The sequence below is a fragment of the Cucurbita pepo genome, chromosome 8 (genome assembly GCF_057944985.1).
Source record: "Cucurbita pepo subsp. pepo isolate OVF chromosome 8, ASM5794498v1, whole genome shotgun sequence".
Classification (NCBI taxonomy): domain Eukaryota; kingdom Viridiplantae; phylum Streptophyta; class Magnoliopsida; order Cucurbitales; family Cucurbitaceae; genus Cucurbita; species Cucurbita pepo.
In genome coordinates, this window is record NC_141805.1 from 2,948,826 (window position 1) to 2,963,132 (window position 14,307).

General features: G+C 40.1%; 2 protein-coding genes and 1 non-coding gene across 3 annotated transcripts; all 3 read left to right on the plus strand.

Annotated features, from left to right (window-relative positions):
* The first annotated feature begins 683 nt into the window (after positions 1 to 683).
* LOC111801245 (U6 spliceosomal RNA) lies at positions 684 to 786 on the plus strand. Its single transcript, XR_002816119.1, has one exon. It is a non-coding gene; the product is annotated as a U6 spliceosomal RNA (small nuclear RNA).
* A 1,001-nt stretch (positions 787 to 1,787) lies between these two features.
* On the plus strand, positions 1,788 to 7,320 carry LOC111800485 (RNA 3'-terminal phosphate cyclase/enolpyruvate transferase, alpha/beta). The gene is made up of 8 exons (XM_023684200.2): positions 1,788 to 2,462; positions 3,722 to 3,969; positions 4,560 to 4,713; positions 5,692 to 5,906; positions 5,986 to 6,103; positions 6,235 to 6,445; positions 6,799 to 6,860; positions 6,947 to 7,320. The coding sequence occupies exons 1-8, from the start codon at positions 2,109 to 2,111 to the stop codon at positions 7,163 to 7,165; spliced, it is 1,581 nt and encodes a 526-aa protein (XP_023539968.2). The 5' UTR covers positions 1,788 to 2,108; the 3' UTR covers positions 7,166 to 7,320.
* A 3,669-nt stretch (positions 7,321 to 10,989) lies between these two features.
* On the plus strand, positions 10,990 to 13,093 carry LOC111801086 (UDP-glucuronate 4-epimerase 3). Its single transcript, XM_023685058.2, has one exon. The coding sequence runs from the start codon at positions 11,410 to 11,412 to the stop codon at positions 12,706 to 12,708; it is 1,299 nt and encodes a 432-aa protein (XP_023540826.1). The 5' UTR covers positions 10,990 to 11,409; the 3' UTR covers positions 12,709 to 13,093.
* Positions 13,094 to 14,307: the final 1,214 nt, after the last annotated feature.

Below are 14,307 nucleotides of genomic sequence, written 5' to 3' on the forward strand. Positions count from 1 at the left end.
AGAGGTAGGTGGGGATGGGTTGGCCTATGTTTTGTGTCCCAAAAGGTTATTCAAAAGGCATTTTGTTGTAGAGTTGTGGCTGTGATACCTCTCATTTGGATATCCAATTTATGGCTATATTCAATGTTAATAATTTTAGCAAATAGATCCAAATTATTTTTCATTATTATTATTATTATTTATTTATTTATTTATTTATTTATTTATTTATGAAGTTATTGTGATTCAGCATCTTCTCAGAATATTCCTCGTTCTCAATTATTAATTAATTAATTATTATGTGCTTTATTTTTTAAACATTTTAAGGAAATTTCAATTATATCTTTCTTTATTCTTCTATTTCGGATTTTTGTAATTTTGAAACATAATTAATGCATTTTCCATTTAAAATAATAATAATAATAATAATAAATATAGATATTGCTTGTATTAAATATGGATATTGGAGGAGTTTTTATATATTTTAAGAAATAATTAATTAATAATAAACAAATAATTTAATTGAGAGTACACTGTCAGCACACTTTCCCACGAGTCTCGTTTTCGACGTGTCGACTGACGCAGTCTTGTCATAGTTTCTTGTCGGATGGGTAATCAAGTGTCGTTCAGCAACATCTTGTCCCACATCGTTTGATTTTGTTTCTACATCACGCTTTATATTGTCGATAGAATAATAACCTACCGTCCCTTCGGGGACATCCGATAAAATTGGAACGATACAGAGAAGATTAGCATGGCCCCTGCGCAAGGATGACACGCACAAATCGAGAAATGGTCCAAATTTTTTTTCCACTTTTACCCCTACAAATACAATCCGTAGCATATTTACGAATATGTCCCTTGTATTCCAACGCGTGTTATATACTATTCAGTTTGCTTACATGCGAAGCTGACTGTGCAACCGAAAGGACAAAAAGGTAAAATGGTGACTATACTTACTAATTTTATTTTTTTGTAGAAAAAATAAAATTAGACTAAAACTTGCATTAATTTAAAGAAAATTTTATAATTCTTAAACTTTTATTTTTTACACTAAATTAATAAAAAAAAAAATGCCTCTCTTTCTAAATTTAAAAAAAAAAAATTAAAAATACCTTTTTAAGTTCAATAATATTTTTTTAAAAAATTTATAGCCAAACTTTATCCGTTAACATGGGTAATTACAAACTAAATAACAATCTTAAATCTAGAATTAATATCATATTAAAATTAAATGAAAGATTCAAATTTTGGGTACTCACTTTTATCTTGAACTTGCAACAAAACTAAAAATATCATTGGACATGTATAAGTTTAACTACTTAAATATTAAATATTTATAAAATAACTTTAAATTATTGGAACACAATTCAATTGATATAATGATGTATATTCTCGAAGTTGTAATTTTACAAAGTGAAGTCGTAAAATAATAACAAAAAAGTCCTCTAAGATTATAAAAATTACCCAAAATTGAAATGGTAATAATAACGGAGAAATTACCAAAAATTGAAATTGTAATAATAACAAAAAAAGCCCTCATGATTAGAGAAATTACCCAAAATTGAAATTGTAATAATAACAAAAAAGCCCTCTTTAAGATTAGAGAAATTACCAGGAATTGAAATTGACCAAATGTTATAAAGCAAAGTTATAATAATAACAAAAAAGCCCTCTAAGATTATAGAAATTACCCAAAATGCCAAAAATTCTCTCTCATCCATGGATGTTGGGTCCCACGGAGTAGGTGAGAGAGAGAGAGAGAGAGAGAGAATAATTTAAACAATACAAAGCATTCACCTTACCAAACCCCATCGCTGCCTTTGAACAAATTTCCCAACAACCACCGAGTTGACTCACCTTCCAACCCCAAAAAGTGAACATTAAAACAAGATTTTGACTCACCCAACTCGTTTCTTCGCTCAGCCGCCTTCTCTGTTCTTCCAAATTCGCCATTCTTTCGGTAATTTGTGGTGGCTAAGTTGGTTGGTGGAGCCTATAATCCAAACCCATTTCTTCCACCAACTCTTTTTCAAACCTACCTACCCGCCGCTGCACCACTTGGACGGGCTTCGAGCCATTTATATGTTAGAGAGAGAGTAAAGAGAGGCGACCAGAGAGCGAGGGAAATGGCCCAAGTGAGCAAAATCTGCAGCGGCGTTCGGACTCCTCAGTTTCTTCATGAAATCCCCAAATCTCAAAAGCCCAACTCCGTGAATTTGTTCTCTGTGAGATCACCATTTGTAGGTGCTTCGAGTTTTCGGGGGTTGAAATATGGCGATGAAATGAGGCGGAGTTCTGCCGGTGGTAGAGTTAGCGCCATTGTTCCTCTTAGGGTTTCGGCTTCCGCTGCCACGACGGAGAAGCCACCGACGGTGCCGGAGATTGTGTTGCAACCTATTAAGGAGATCTCTGGTACCATCCACTTGCCTGGTTCTAAATCCCTTTCTAATCGAATTTTGCTCCTCGCTGCTCTCTCCGAGGTATGCATGATCGTGGAGTGGTTTGAAATTTACATATTGGATTTCTGTGATGCTTATGATCAATTGAGTTTGTGTGCGTTTGATAGATTGAACAACTATTTCTTGATCCATCATGCATTATCTGAGGCAGAAAGAACATGAATATGTGTTTGTAAATAGAAGAAACCAATGATTTGCCAAGCATATGAAAAACTGATAACTTACTAGCTAGGGAGGCATTTGACAACATTTGGGGGAGATTCAAACTTTGACCCTCTTCGTTGAGGAATACATACGATGAGATCCAATATCGGTTGAAGAGGGGAACGAAGCATTCTTTATAAGGGTGTGGAAACCTCTCTCTAGTAGACGCGTTTTAAAAACCTTGAGGGGAAGCCCAAAAGAGAAACCCAAAGAGAACAATATCTGCTAGCAGTGAGCTTGGGATCAAAGCCCGACATCGAGCGATGTGCTAGCGAGGAGGTTGAACCCTGAAGGGGGGTGGACACCAAGTGGTGTGCCAACGAGGACGCTGGCCCCAAAGGGGGTTGGATTGTGAGATCCCACATTGATTGGAGAGAGGAACAAGTGCCAGTGAGGACGCTAGGCTTTGAAGGGGTTGGATTGTGAGACCCCACATTGGTTGGAGAGGGGAACGGAACATTCTTTATAAAGTTGTAGAAACTTCTCCCGAGCGGACGTGTTTTAAAAACCTTGAAGGGAAGCCCGAAAGGAAAACCCAAAGAGGACAATATCGGCTAGCGGTGCGCTTCGTCCGTTACACATACTAATTTCCACTAGTCTATGCTAACTTTTGGCAGATATTTAGGAACTTGCAAGCTGAAGTCATGACTAAAATTTGAAATGAACAAGTAATCAACAGCTAACGTTGAGAGCTTGTTTCTGCCATGGCAGGATCCAAATTATAAAACACAATGTTCACTCATGTATAGTCTTTAGTAAATTTACTTCTTCATTGTGAACTATGAAAACAAACCAACAGAACAACTATTAACCTGCTGACGACTATCTAAACGATGCTATTAGACGAAACCATTATTCATTCGTGAATTTGATCAGCAATAAGAACGATTGTTATGGTAATGTTTTGGCCGAGCTATTTAGTTGATTGATTCCATTTATCGCGAGGTATTTCGGGTTTTTATTGGGGTGGGGGACATTAGATATCTCTTATCAAGTAAAACCAGTGGTAGCATTGGACACCCCTTGTTATTTAGCATTCAGTAACTTATGGTTGTTATCTCTTGTTTATTATTCAGGGAACAACAGTGGTAGATAATTTGTTGAGCAGTGATGATATCCACTATATGCTCGGTGCATTGAAAACACTTGGGCTCGACGTTGAAGAGGATGGCGAAAACAAACGAGCCATTGTTGGAGGCTGTGGTGGTCTCTTCCCAGTGGCCAGAGAATCAAGGGATGAAGAAGTTCAACTTTTCCTCGGAAATGCTGGAACAGCGATGCGTCCTCTGGCAGCTGCTGTTACTGCTGCGGGTGGAAATTTAAGGTAACATTTTTGTTATCTTTGTGAGTACTGTTGTAACAACCGAACCCAAGTCCACCGCTAGTAGATGTCTGCTTTGGCCCGTTACGTATCGTCGTTAGTCTCATGGTTTCTATAACCCGTCTACTAGGGAGAGGTTTCCATTTGGCCCCCAAGGGGGTGGATTGTGAGATCCCACGTCGGTTGGAGAGGGGAACGAAACATTTCTTATAAGGATGTGGAAACCTCTCCCTAGTAAACGCGTTATAAAAACTGTGAAGTTGACAATGATATATAACGGGCCAAAACGGACAATATCTGCTAGCGGTGGACTTAGGCTGTTACAACCGTTGTCGGGAGAAGTTGTATTTATGGTTTTCTTTGCTCTCAAGCAGATTAAACTCCATCTTCCATATGCATGGTTTTAATTTTTAATTGATCTAGGGGCTTGAGCCCAACACGAATTGAACACATGATCTTCTGAATGTGAAAGAAATGCTTGTTCGAAGTGAATTTTTGTTTGACACCAATATATATATAGTATACATGACTTATATAACATCCATTCCTTTTCCATTGCATAATTACATGCTAATGACTTATAAATGTTACAGATATGTTCTTGATGGAGTACCCCGAATGAGAGAGAGACCAATTGGCGATTTGGTTGATGGTCTCAAGCAGCTTGGTGCAGACGTCGATTGTTTTCTAGGCACTAAATGCCCTCCGGTTCGCGTAGTTGGAAAAGGAGGACTTCCAGGGGGGAAGGTGAGTATTATAATATATAACTACACCGCTGTTCATGTGATAGAGTGTTGCGCTTCTTAATTTTGGTTTGGTTTATAAGAAGACCTTCATGTGTGATTAAAAATGTGAGCTAGAGTTGGATAACTAGTTGCTCATAATAGCTATAAACTTTCTCTTAATCACGGATAAACAAAACTTTCCCTTTCAATTAGTGATCCAACTTTCTTTTCATCTTATTAGTATAGAAAAATTCCTTTTGAAGTGCTGATTTTTGGACCTTCAGTGCTGTTGTAACGGCCCAAGCCCACCGCTAGCAGATATTATCCTCTTTGGTCTTTATCTTTCGAGCTTCCCCTCAAGGTTTTTAAAACACGTCTGCTAGGGAGAGGTTTCCATACCTTTATAAAGAATGCTTTGTTTTCCTCCCCAACCGATGTGGGATCTCACAATCCGCCCCCGTCCAGGGCCCAGCATCCTCGCTGGCACTCGTTTCCTTCTCCAATCGATGTGGGACTCTCCCCCTTCGGGGCCCAACGTCCTTGCTGGCACACCGCCTCGTGTCCACCCCCCTTGGTCTTAGCCTGCTCGTTGGCACATTGCCTGGTGTCTAGCTCTGATACCATTTGTAACGGCCCAAACCCACCACTAGCAGATATTGTTCTCTTTGGGCTTTCTCTTTCGGGCTTCCCCTCAAGATTTTTAAAATTCGTCTACTAGGGAGAGGTTTCCACATCCTTATAAAGAATGTTTCACTTTCCTCCCCAACCGATATGGGATCTCATTGCATAAGCCATCGATAAAAAGTATTAGGATTAAAGTTACTGGTCTTTTTTGGGGCATTTTTTCTTGTGCTTTTTGCAATAATGGCTTGCATTCAGATCTCAAAAGGATCGCCTACCTATAATACTTATCAAGTGTATCTTATGCAAAGAAGCGTGTTTAACTTGACCTTGAGTTGGGATATCTGTCATGATCGAACTTTATACATCTTGTTTTCAGGTAAAACTTTCTGGTTCCATTAGCAGTCAATACTTAACTGCTTTGCTGATGGCAGCCCCTCTGGCTTTAGGAGACGTTGAAGTCGAGATAATTGATAAATTGATTTCTGTACCTTATGTCGAGATGACCTTGAAACTGATGGAACGTTTTGGGGTCTCTGTGGAACACAATGATAGCTGGGATCGGTTCTTGGTGCGTGGCGGTCAAAAATACAAGTAAGTTTCTACAATATATTGGTGTACTAGCTTTCAAAACGTGTTACGCTTTTACTAACGAGCATGGTAAAAAAATCAGGTCTCCTGGACATGCTTACGTCGAAGGCGACGCTTCAAGTGCAAGTTACTTCCTTGCTGGTGCAGCTGTCACTGGTGGGACTGTTACTGTGGAAGGTTGTGGTACCAGTAGTTTACAGGTAGCTACTCACTTCCATATTTTCTGTTCCCTATAGATATCTCTACCTTCAAGGCTCAATAGCATAATTTTATCATATTTAGCTAATGCACTCTCTATCACATAAAATTTTCATTATGTTCTGATCACCAGGGAGATGTAAAGTTTGCTGAAGTACTCGAGAAGATGGGATGTAAAGTAACGTGGACGGAGAACAGTGTCACCGTCACTGGACCGCCTCGAGACTCTCCGAGTAGCAAACATTTGAAAGCGATTGATGTCAACATGAACAAAATGCCCGATGTTGCTATGACACTCGCTGTGGTTGCACTATATGCTGATGGTCCAACTGCCATTAGAGATGGTACGTGTCTTTGTGAACCCTATCTAATATCGATCGAGTGAAATAACAAACTCGTGATTAGTTTAATTGTGAGATCCCACATCGGTTGGGGAGGAGAACGAAACATTCTTTATAAAGATGTGGAAACCTCTCCTAAGCCGACGTGTTTTAAAAACCTTGAGGGGAAGCTCGAAAGGGAAAGTTCAAAGAGGACAATATTTGCTAGCGGTGAGCTTGGGCTATTACATTAACTCTTGTCTAAGTACGAAAAAATAAATTTGACTTTCAACTGCATTAATATGTTGAGATGGAAGGACTTTCAACAGTAATAGATAACGCCTTACGTCGAGTTTCTTTTCGTGTATGTATTTCAGTTGCAAGTTGGAGAGTAAAGGAGACCGAACGGATGATTGCCATTTGCACAGAGCTCCGAAAGGTTAGTTTTAGTTCTCGTCAATCCCTCGAATTCCTTCTACCTCGGATGATTTTCGTTTTCCTCATAATGTTCGTGTGATACTTCAGCTTGGAGCTACAGTCGAAGAAGGTCCAGATTACTGTATAATCACTCCACCAGAGAAACTAAACGTCGCAGCCATAGACACATACGACGATCACAGAATGGCCATGGCATTCTCCCTCGCTGCCTGTAAAGATGTTCCAGTTACCATTAAGGATCCTGGTTGCACCCGAAAAACGTTCCCCGACTACTTCGACGTGCTTCAAAAGTTCGTCAAGAACTGAACAATTCAAGAAAGAAAGATCAAGAGAGAGGTAACATCTTGAGAGCTTTTAATATGGTTGGTAGGAAGGCTGAATATGGAACTTTGAGGCAGTTAATTCACTTTGTACTTATTCTCCACTTTTGTTTCTAATAAGAGTTATCTATATTGACATCATTTAAACGTTTTGTACTGATTCGTGAGATCCCACATCGGTTGGAGAGGAGTACGAAACATTGCTTATAAGGGTGTGGAAACCTCTCCCTACTAGACCCGTTTTAAAACCTTGAAGGGAATATCTTCTAGCGATGAGCTTGGGCTTGGGCTGTTACATGATTAGATTTTGGATCAACGTTAGCTCGGGTTATTTGGAAAACATTGCTTATAAGGGTGTTGAAATCTCTCCCTACCAGACTCGTTTAACCTTGAGGGGAATATCTTCTAGCGGTGGGTTTGGGCGATTGCATGATTAGATTTTGGATCAACGTTAGCTCGGGTTATTTGGAAAACATTGCTTATAAAGGTGTTGAAACCTCTCCCTACCAGACCCGTTTTAAAACCTTGAGGGGAGTATCTTCTAGCGGTGGGCTTGAGCTGTTACATGATTAGATTTTGGATCAACGTTAGCTCGAGTTATTTGGGAAACATTGCTTATAAGGGTGTGGAAACCTCTCCCTACCAGACCCGTTTTAAAACCTTGAGAGGAATATCTTCTAGCGGTGGGCTTGGGCGATTGCATGATTAGATTTTGGATCAACGTTAGCTCGGGTTATTTGGAAAACATTGCTTATAAAGGTGTTGAAACCTCTCTCTACCAGACCCGTTTTAAAACCTTGAGGGGAGTATCTTCTAGCGGTGGGCTTGAGCTGTTACATGATTAGATTTTGGATCAACGTTAGCTCGAGTTATTTGGGAAACATTGCTTATAAGGGTGTGGAAACCTCTCCCTACCAGACCCGTTTTAAAACCTTGAGAGGAATATCTTCTAGCGGTGGGCTTGGGCGATTGCATGATTAGATTTTGGATCAACGTTAGCTCGGGTTATTTGGAAAACATTGCTTATAAAGGTGTTGAAACCTCTCTCTACCAGACCCGTTTTAAAACCTTGAGGGGAGTATCTTCTAGCGGTGGGCTTGAGCTATTACATGATTAGATTTTGGATCAACGTTAGCTCGAGTTATTTGGGAAACATTGCTTATAAGGGTGTGGAAACCTCTCCCTACCAGACCCGTTTTAAAACCTTGAGGGGAATATCTTCTAGCGGTGGGCTTGGGCGATTGCATGATTAGATTTTGGATCAACGTTAGCTCGGGTTATTTGGAAACCATTGCTTATAAGGGTGTTGAAACCTCTCCCTACCAGACCCGTTTTAAAACCTTGAGGGGAATATCTTCTAGCGGTGGGCTTGGGCGATTGCATGATTAGATTTTGGATCAACGTTAGCTCGGGTTATTTGGAAAATATTGCTTATAAGGGTGTTGAAACCTCTCCCTACCAGACCCGTTTTAAAACCTTGAGGGGAATATCTTCTAGCGGTGGGCTTGAGCTGTTACATGATTAGATTTTGGATCAACGTTAGCTCGAGTTATTTGGGAAACATTGCTTATAAGGGTGTGGAAACCTCTCCCTACCAGACCCGTTTTAAAACCTTGAGAGGAATATCTTCTAGCGGTGGGCTTGGGCGATTGCATGATTAGATTTTGGATCAACGTTAGCTCGGGTTATTTGGAAAACATTGCTTATAAGGGTGTTGAAACCTCTCCCTACCAGACCCGTTTTAAAACCTTGAGGGGAATATCTTCTAGCGGTGGGCTTGAGCTGTTACATGATTAGATTTTGGATCAACGTTAGCTCGAGTTATTTGGGAAACATTGCTTATAAGGGTGTGGAAACCTCTCCCTACCAGACCCGTTTTAAAACCTCGAGGGGAATATCTTTTAGCGGTGGGCTTGAGCTGTTACATGATTAGATTTTGGATCAACGTTAGCTCGGGTTATTTGGGAAACATTGCTTATAAGGGTATGGAAACCTCTCCCTACCAGACCCGTTTTAAAACCTTGAGAGGAATATCTTCTAGCGGTGGGCTTGGGCGATTGCATGATTAGATTTTGGATCAACGTTAGCTCGGGTTATTTGGAAAACATTGCTTATAAGGGTGTTGAAACCTCTCCCTACCAGACCCGTTTTAAAACCTTGAGGGGAATATCTTCTAGCGGTGGGCTTGAGCTGTTACATGATTAGATTTTGGATCAACGTTAGCTCGAGTTATTTGGGAAACATTGCTTATAAGGGTGTGGAAACCTCTCCCTACCAGACCCGTTTTAAAACCTCGAGGGGAATATCTTTTAGCGGTGGGCTTGAGCTGTTACATGATTAGATTTTGGATCAACGTTAGCTCGGGTTATTTGGGAAACATTGCTTATAAGGGTATGGAAACCTCTCCCTACCAGACCCGTTTTAAAACCTTGAGGGAAATATCTTCTAGCGGTGGGTTTGGGCTGTTACATGATTAGATTTTGGATGAACGTTAGCTCGGGTTATTTGGGAGCTGATAATAGAGAGTTTTAGGCTAAGGGAAGTTTCGAGTATCGAGTAAAAAGAAGGATTATGTGATGGAGAAGCTTTAATAATAATAATATGAATAAGAATAGTTGTAAAGAAGGAAGATGCTGTTTTTTTGCCTTCATTTCAAGCTTGCTTTTGCATCTCAAACTTTCCCCTTTCAAATTGGATCTCTTTCTTTCACATGAGTTTGTCTCCTTTCATCCATGCCCATCCCCTTAACTCATACTTTTGGTTTCCCCAACCTAAAAGAAAACTATATCCACCTAATGCATCGATTATCGCTACCATCATTAAAATATCTCTTCCTCGTGCGTCGATATAGGAAACGAGGGATCAAAATGGCAACTTTCTTTAACAATTTCGGCCTTGTATGAGTTCATCGCAATGTAGCTACAAAACATTTCTTACAAGGGTGTGCAAAATTTCTTTCTAGTGAACACGTCTTAAAATTATGAGGCTGACACCGATACGTAACAGGTTAAAACGTACAATATTTGCTTGTGATGAACTTGGGCTGTTACAATAACTGTTGGGGGTAGTTCATCTAGGGCGGATGCCTCCTAAATAGCAACTGAGGTGTGCAAAGGTAGGCTCAATCTAAGATTTTGCTCATGAGCGTAATAGTATAAGCCTTACTGCTGATTGGTCAAACAGAGACGAAAGTTGACCATAGTGATACGTGAGTTCCATGTATCTTTATACACCTCAACGTAAAATTGTCAGTAACATTATGACGGTTTCCTCAATAAAATTTCACAAACATTAACTATTCGATACCTGAAATAGAGAGAGAGGCATCGAGATTGGAGGTGATGATTCAAAATTAGAACTTAGAAAAAAGAGCCATTAAAAAACGTTCACAAAGTCATTCATAGACAACAAGATCTCTAGCATTAAAAGCTTCCCATTTTGTTCCAATTCCAAAGTCGACTCCTCGTGGGCAAGACCAAATATATATATATATATATATATTACTAAAATTATAATCTTTTCAAAATTGTTCTAACCAAGTCACTAATTAAGATTAAAAACTTATAATCCAACCCTAATCATGATTAGTTAACACAAGAAATATTGTAAATTATTGCATTAATTCCTCTGTTTCACCTTCTTAATGAAGTTCTTACATTAATACCAATCCTTAAATCAAGGGAGCCAAAAAGATGACATTTTTGGGAGAAAATCCCAAATTCAAGGCCATCCCAACAAATTCAACTGAAATATCAAAAATGGGAAATGGTTAAAATTAGTTCTTTTTTTTGTAAAATTCCAAGGAAAAAAAAAAAAAAAATCAAGCTTCTCTTGATCTTCCATGGTTGAAATGGTTAAGTGATGTTTCTTCCATTAGTCAACAATGGTTAATCCTAAATGATCTCTTCCCCATTTTCTCTCTCTCTCTCTCTCTGTTTGGCTATAAACCCCGTAAATCAAGAGCCCTCACCGCCAAATCTTCCTCCTCCAAGAAACCAGAAGATTCTCTAATGGAAAAGTGGTAGAACATCATCATTAACGCCGACCCATTTCCCTATTTTCTCTTGTTCTTAGCCTCTTCGTCGATGCCGGAGGATTTTCGTCGGATCAGTTGCAGAAACCCTAGCCGTTCGAGGTTTTGTTGACTCCGATTTGTGAGATTTTTGTTTAGAGGTAAGGGAAATTGAATCTGAGTGCGTCGATTTTCCCTCATTTTCCCGAGAAAATCAAATGTCCCATCTCGATAACATTCCTTCCACTCCCGGGAAGTTTAAGATGGAAAAATCGCCGTATATTCATCGACTCCGGTGGCATTCTTCGTTAACGAAGCTTACATTCTGGTCTTTGGTTTTTCTCGGCTCGATCTTGATTTTCTTCTTCAGATCGCCGTCGTCGTCGCCGCTGCAATCCGATCCTTCCCGCCGATCGCTTAGTACTTACGATTGGGGTGGACCGGCTTGGGAGAAAAGAGTTCGCTCATCCGCTCGAGTTCGGTCTCGTAATGGGATCTCCGTTCTCGTCACCGGAGCCGCTGGATTCGTTGGAACTCATGTCTCTGTGGCGCTGAAACGTCGAGGCGACGGCGTTCTTGGACTCGATAATTTCAACAATTACTACGAGCAATCCCTAAAACGAGCCCGTCAAGCGCTTTTGGAGCGCACAGGCGTGTTCGTCGTTGAAGGCGATATCAACGATTCGGCTCTGTTGAAGAAGCTTTTTGAAGTTGTTCCGTTTACTCATGTGATGCATTTGGCTGCTCAGGCCGGCGTCAGGTACGCCATGGAAAATCCTAGCTCTTATGTTCATAGCAACATTGCTGGTTTAGTTAGTCTTTTAGAAGTCTGTAAATCTGCAAATCCACAGCCTGCAATTGTTTGGGCATCTTCTAGTTCTGTTTATGGATTGAATACAAAAGTGCCCTTCTCGGAAAAGGACCGAACCGATCAACCGGCGAGTCTTTACGCAGCGACGAAGAAGGCTGGTGAAGAGATTGCACACACTTATAATCATATCTATGGACTTTCATTAACAGGGCTGAGGTTCTTCACTGTTTATGGACCTTGGGGAAGGCCTGACATGGCTTATTTCTTCTTCACTAGAGATATTCTGAAAGGGAAATCAATCCCCATCTTTGAAGGTGCTGATCATGGCACTGTGGCTAGAGATTTCACCTACATTGATGATATTGTGAAGGGTTGTTTGGCAGCTTTGGACACTGCTGAGAAGAGCACTGGCAGTGGAGGGAAGAAGAAGGGACCAGCGCAGTTACGGGTTTTCAATTTAGGGAATACGTCACCCGTGCCGGTGTCGGATCTCGTGAGCATTTTGGAGAAGCTTTTGAAGGTGAAAGCTAAGAGGAACATAATGAGGTTGCCAAGGAATGGTGATGTTCAGTTCACTCATGCCAATATCAGCTTGGCTCAGAGGGAACTTGGATATAAACCGACCACAGATCTTCAGATGGGGCTGAAGAAGTTCGTCCGGTGGTATCTGAATTATTATTCGCTAGGGAAGAAGACTGCTGCGTAGCACGACGATTGTTCGGCATTTACATGGTAGGCTACTTTGATTCTTGTTCATTATGATTCGTATGATTTGTTGGTTTGCCATTTCTATGTTCATTGCTATGATTTGTCTTTCAATTTATTTGAATGGAATGACATACTAGGAGGAACCTTTTACTACTCCCATCAATGAAGTTTTTGTCGTTCGATCGATATTGTTTACCGAGAACTTCGAAAACTATTATTCGAAGAAACCCGGACACATCTTTTCCTCTTTTGTTGACGGAATGTAATTGTTGTAGTAGCTTCACAACTGTAGAATTTGTGAACTGATAAAGACATTTCATGATTTGTGGACCTGTATCATGCCGTGCAACTCAATAAAAATTGCACAAAATAGTTTCGATTCTTGCTAGCTTCTTTGTTGGTTCCTTTGTTTCGTGACTCGAAATCTCTAGGATACAAGCTTTTTGCTGGGAACATGGATCCCGTGTACCGTGTTTTCGATGTAACTAACGTGATTTAAGCTGCTACGAAAATCTACCATTGTCTGTCAAACCTTGTCTCTGAAATGTTGGAAGAGTTCTTCTGTTTCTATGCTCTGTCAATGCTGTTCATGAGTTATTCCTTGGCAGTGCATATGATTTCTTCTGGAAAGTAGGTTTTGTTTGCATTTCGTTAATGGCGTTTTTTTGTTGCCTTTTCGGGTGGATTTTTTTAGCAGAATTTCGAATGTGAATATGTTGCTTAGAAAATGACAGTTCAAGGATTAGAAGATGTATGTTCATTCTGAATTTTCTTAGTCCTATGAACATGATTGAAAGAGTTTTCTGTGAGTTCCTCACATCGGTTGGGGAGGAAGGGTGTGAAAACCTCTTCCTAGCAAACACATTTTAAAAGTCTTGAGGAGAAACCCGAAAGGGAAAGCCCAAAAAAGACAATATCCACTAGTGGTGGGGTTAGGCTGTTACAAATGGTATTAGAGCCAAACACCGGGTGTGCTAGCGAGGACACTGGCCTCCAAAGGGGTGGATTGTGAGATCCCATCGGTTGGGGAGCAGAACAAAACATTCTTTATAAGAGTGTGGAAACTTGTTCCTAGCAGGGAAAGTCCGAAAAGGGAAAACCCAAAGAAACAATATCGGCTAGTGGTTAGCTTAGGCTCTTACCGTTTCTTTAGTTTGATGCCCAAATACTCTTCTTTCTTCTACTTTCTTGAACGAGCATTGGTTTGATACAATTTGAAGTAAAAAGGTGTGAGATCTTTGCTAAGTCTTATGGTTCCTCAAGCTCGTGTGGTATCAGAAGTTCATGTATTGCCTACTCGAACATTGTTCAATGGTTAAGACATTAATAGCATTCCTTTTACCGGATCCAAAGTTTGAGTATTTATAATTGTAGTGATACTCGTTAGTAAATGCACATAGTGTTTGCATGAATGGGTAGCAAATTTGATTGTAATTTAAGCATAGAGGTTTAAAGATTTGGTTATTTTTGTTTATTTTGGCTTTGGTTTTCTTGACCGTTCGTGTTTTTATGAATCGACGCTTTGTCTTTTCTTTTTCATTAGCGTTTGTTCTTTGTTCTTGGGCTAAAGTCTCGACCTCAGTCTTGGACTCGGGCT

Coding starts and splice junctions, on each gene's coding strand:
- LOC111800485 (XM_023684200.2), top strand. CDS start 2,109: ATGGCCCAAGTGAGCAAAATCTGCAGCGGCGTTCGGACTCCTCAGTTT. Junction 2,463..3,721: donor TCCTCGCTGCTCTCTCCGAG/GTATGCATGATC, acceptor TTTATTATTCAG/GGAACAACAGTGGTAGATAA. Junction 4,714..5,691: donor GAGGACTTCCAGGGGGGAAG/GTGAGTATTATA, acceptor TCTTGTTTTCAG/GTAAAACTTTCTGGTTCCAT.
- LOC111801086 (XM_023685058.2), top strand. CDS start 11,410: ATGTCCCATCTCGATAACATTCCTTCCACTCCCGGGAAGTTTAAGATG.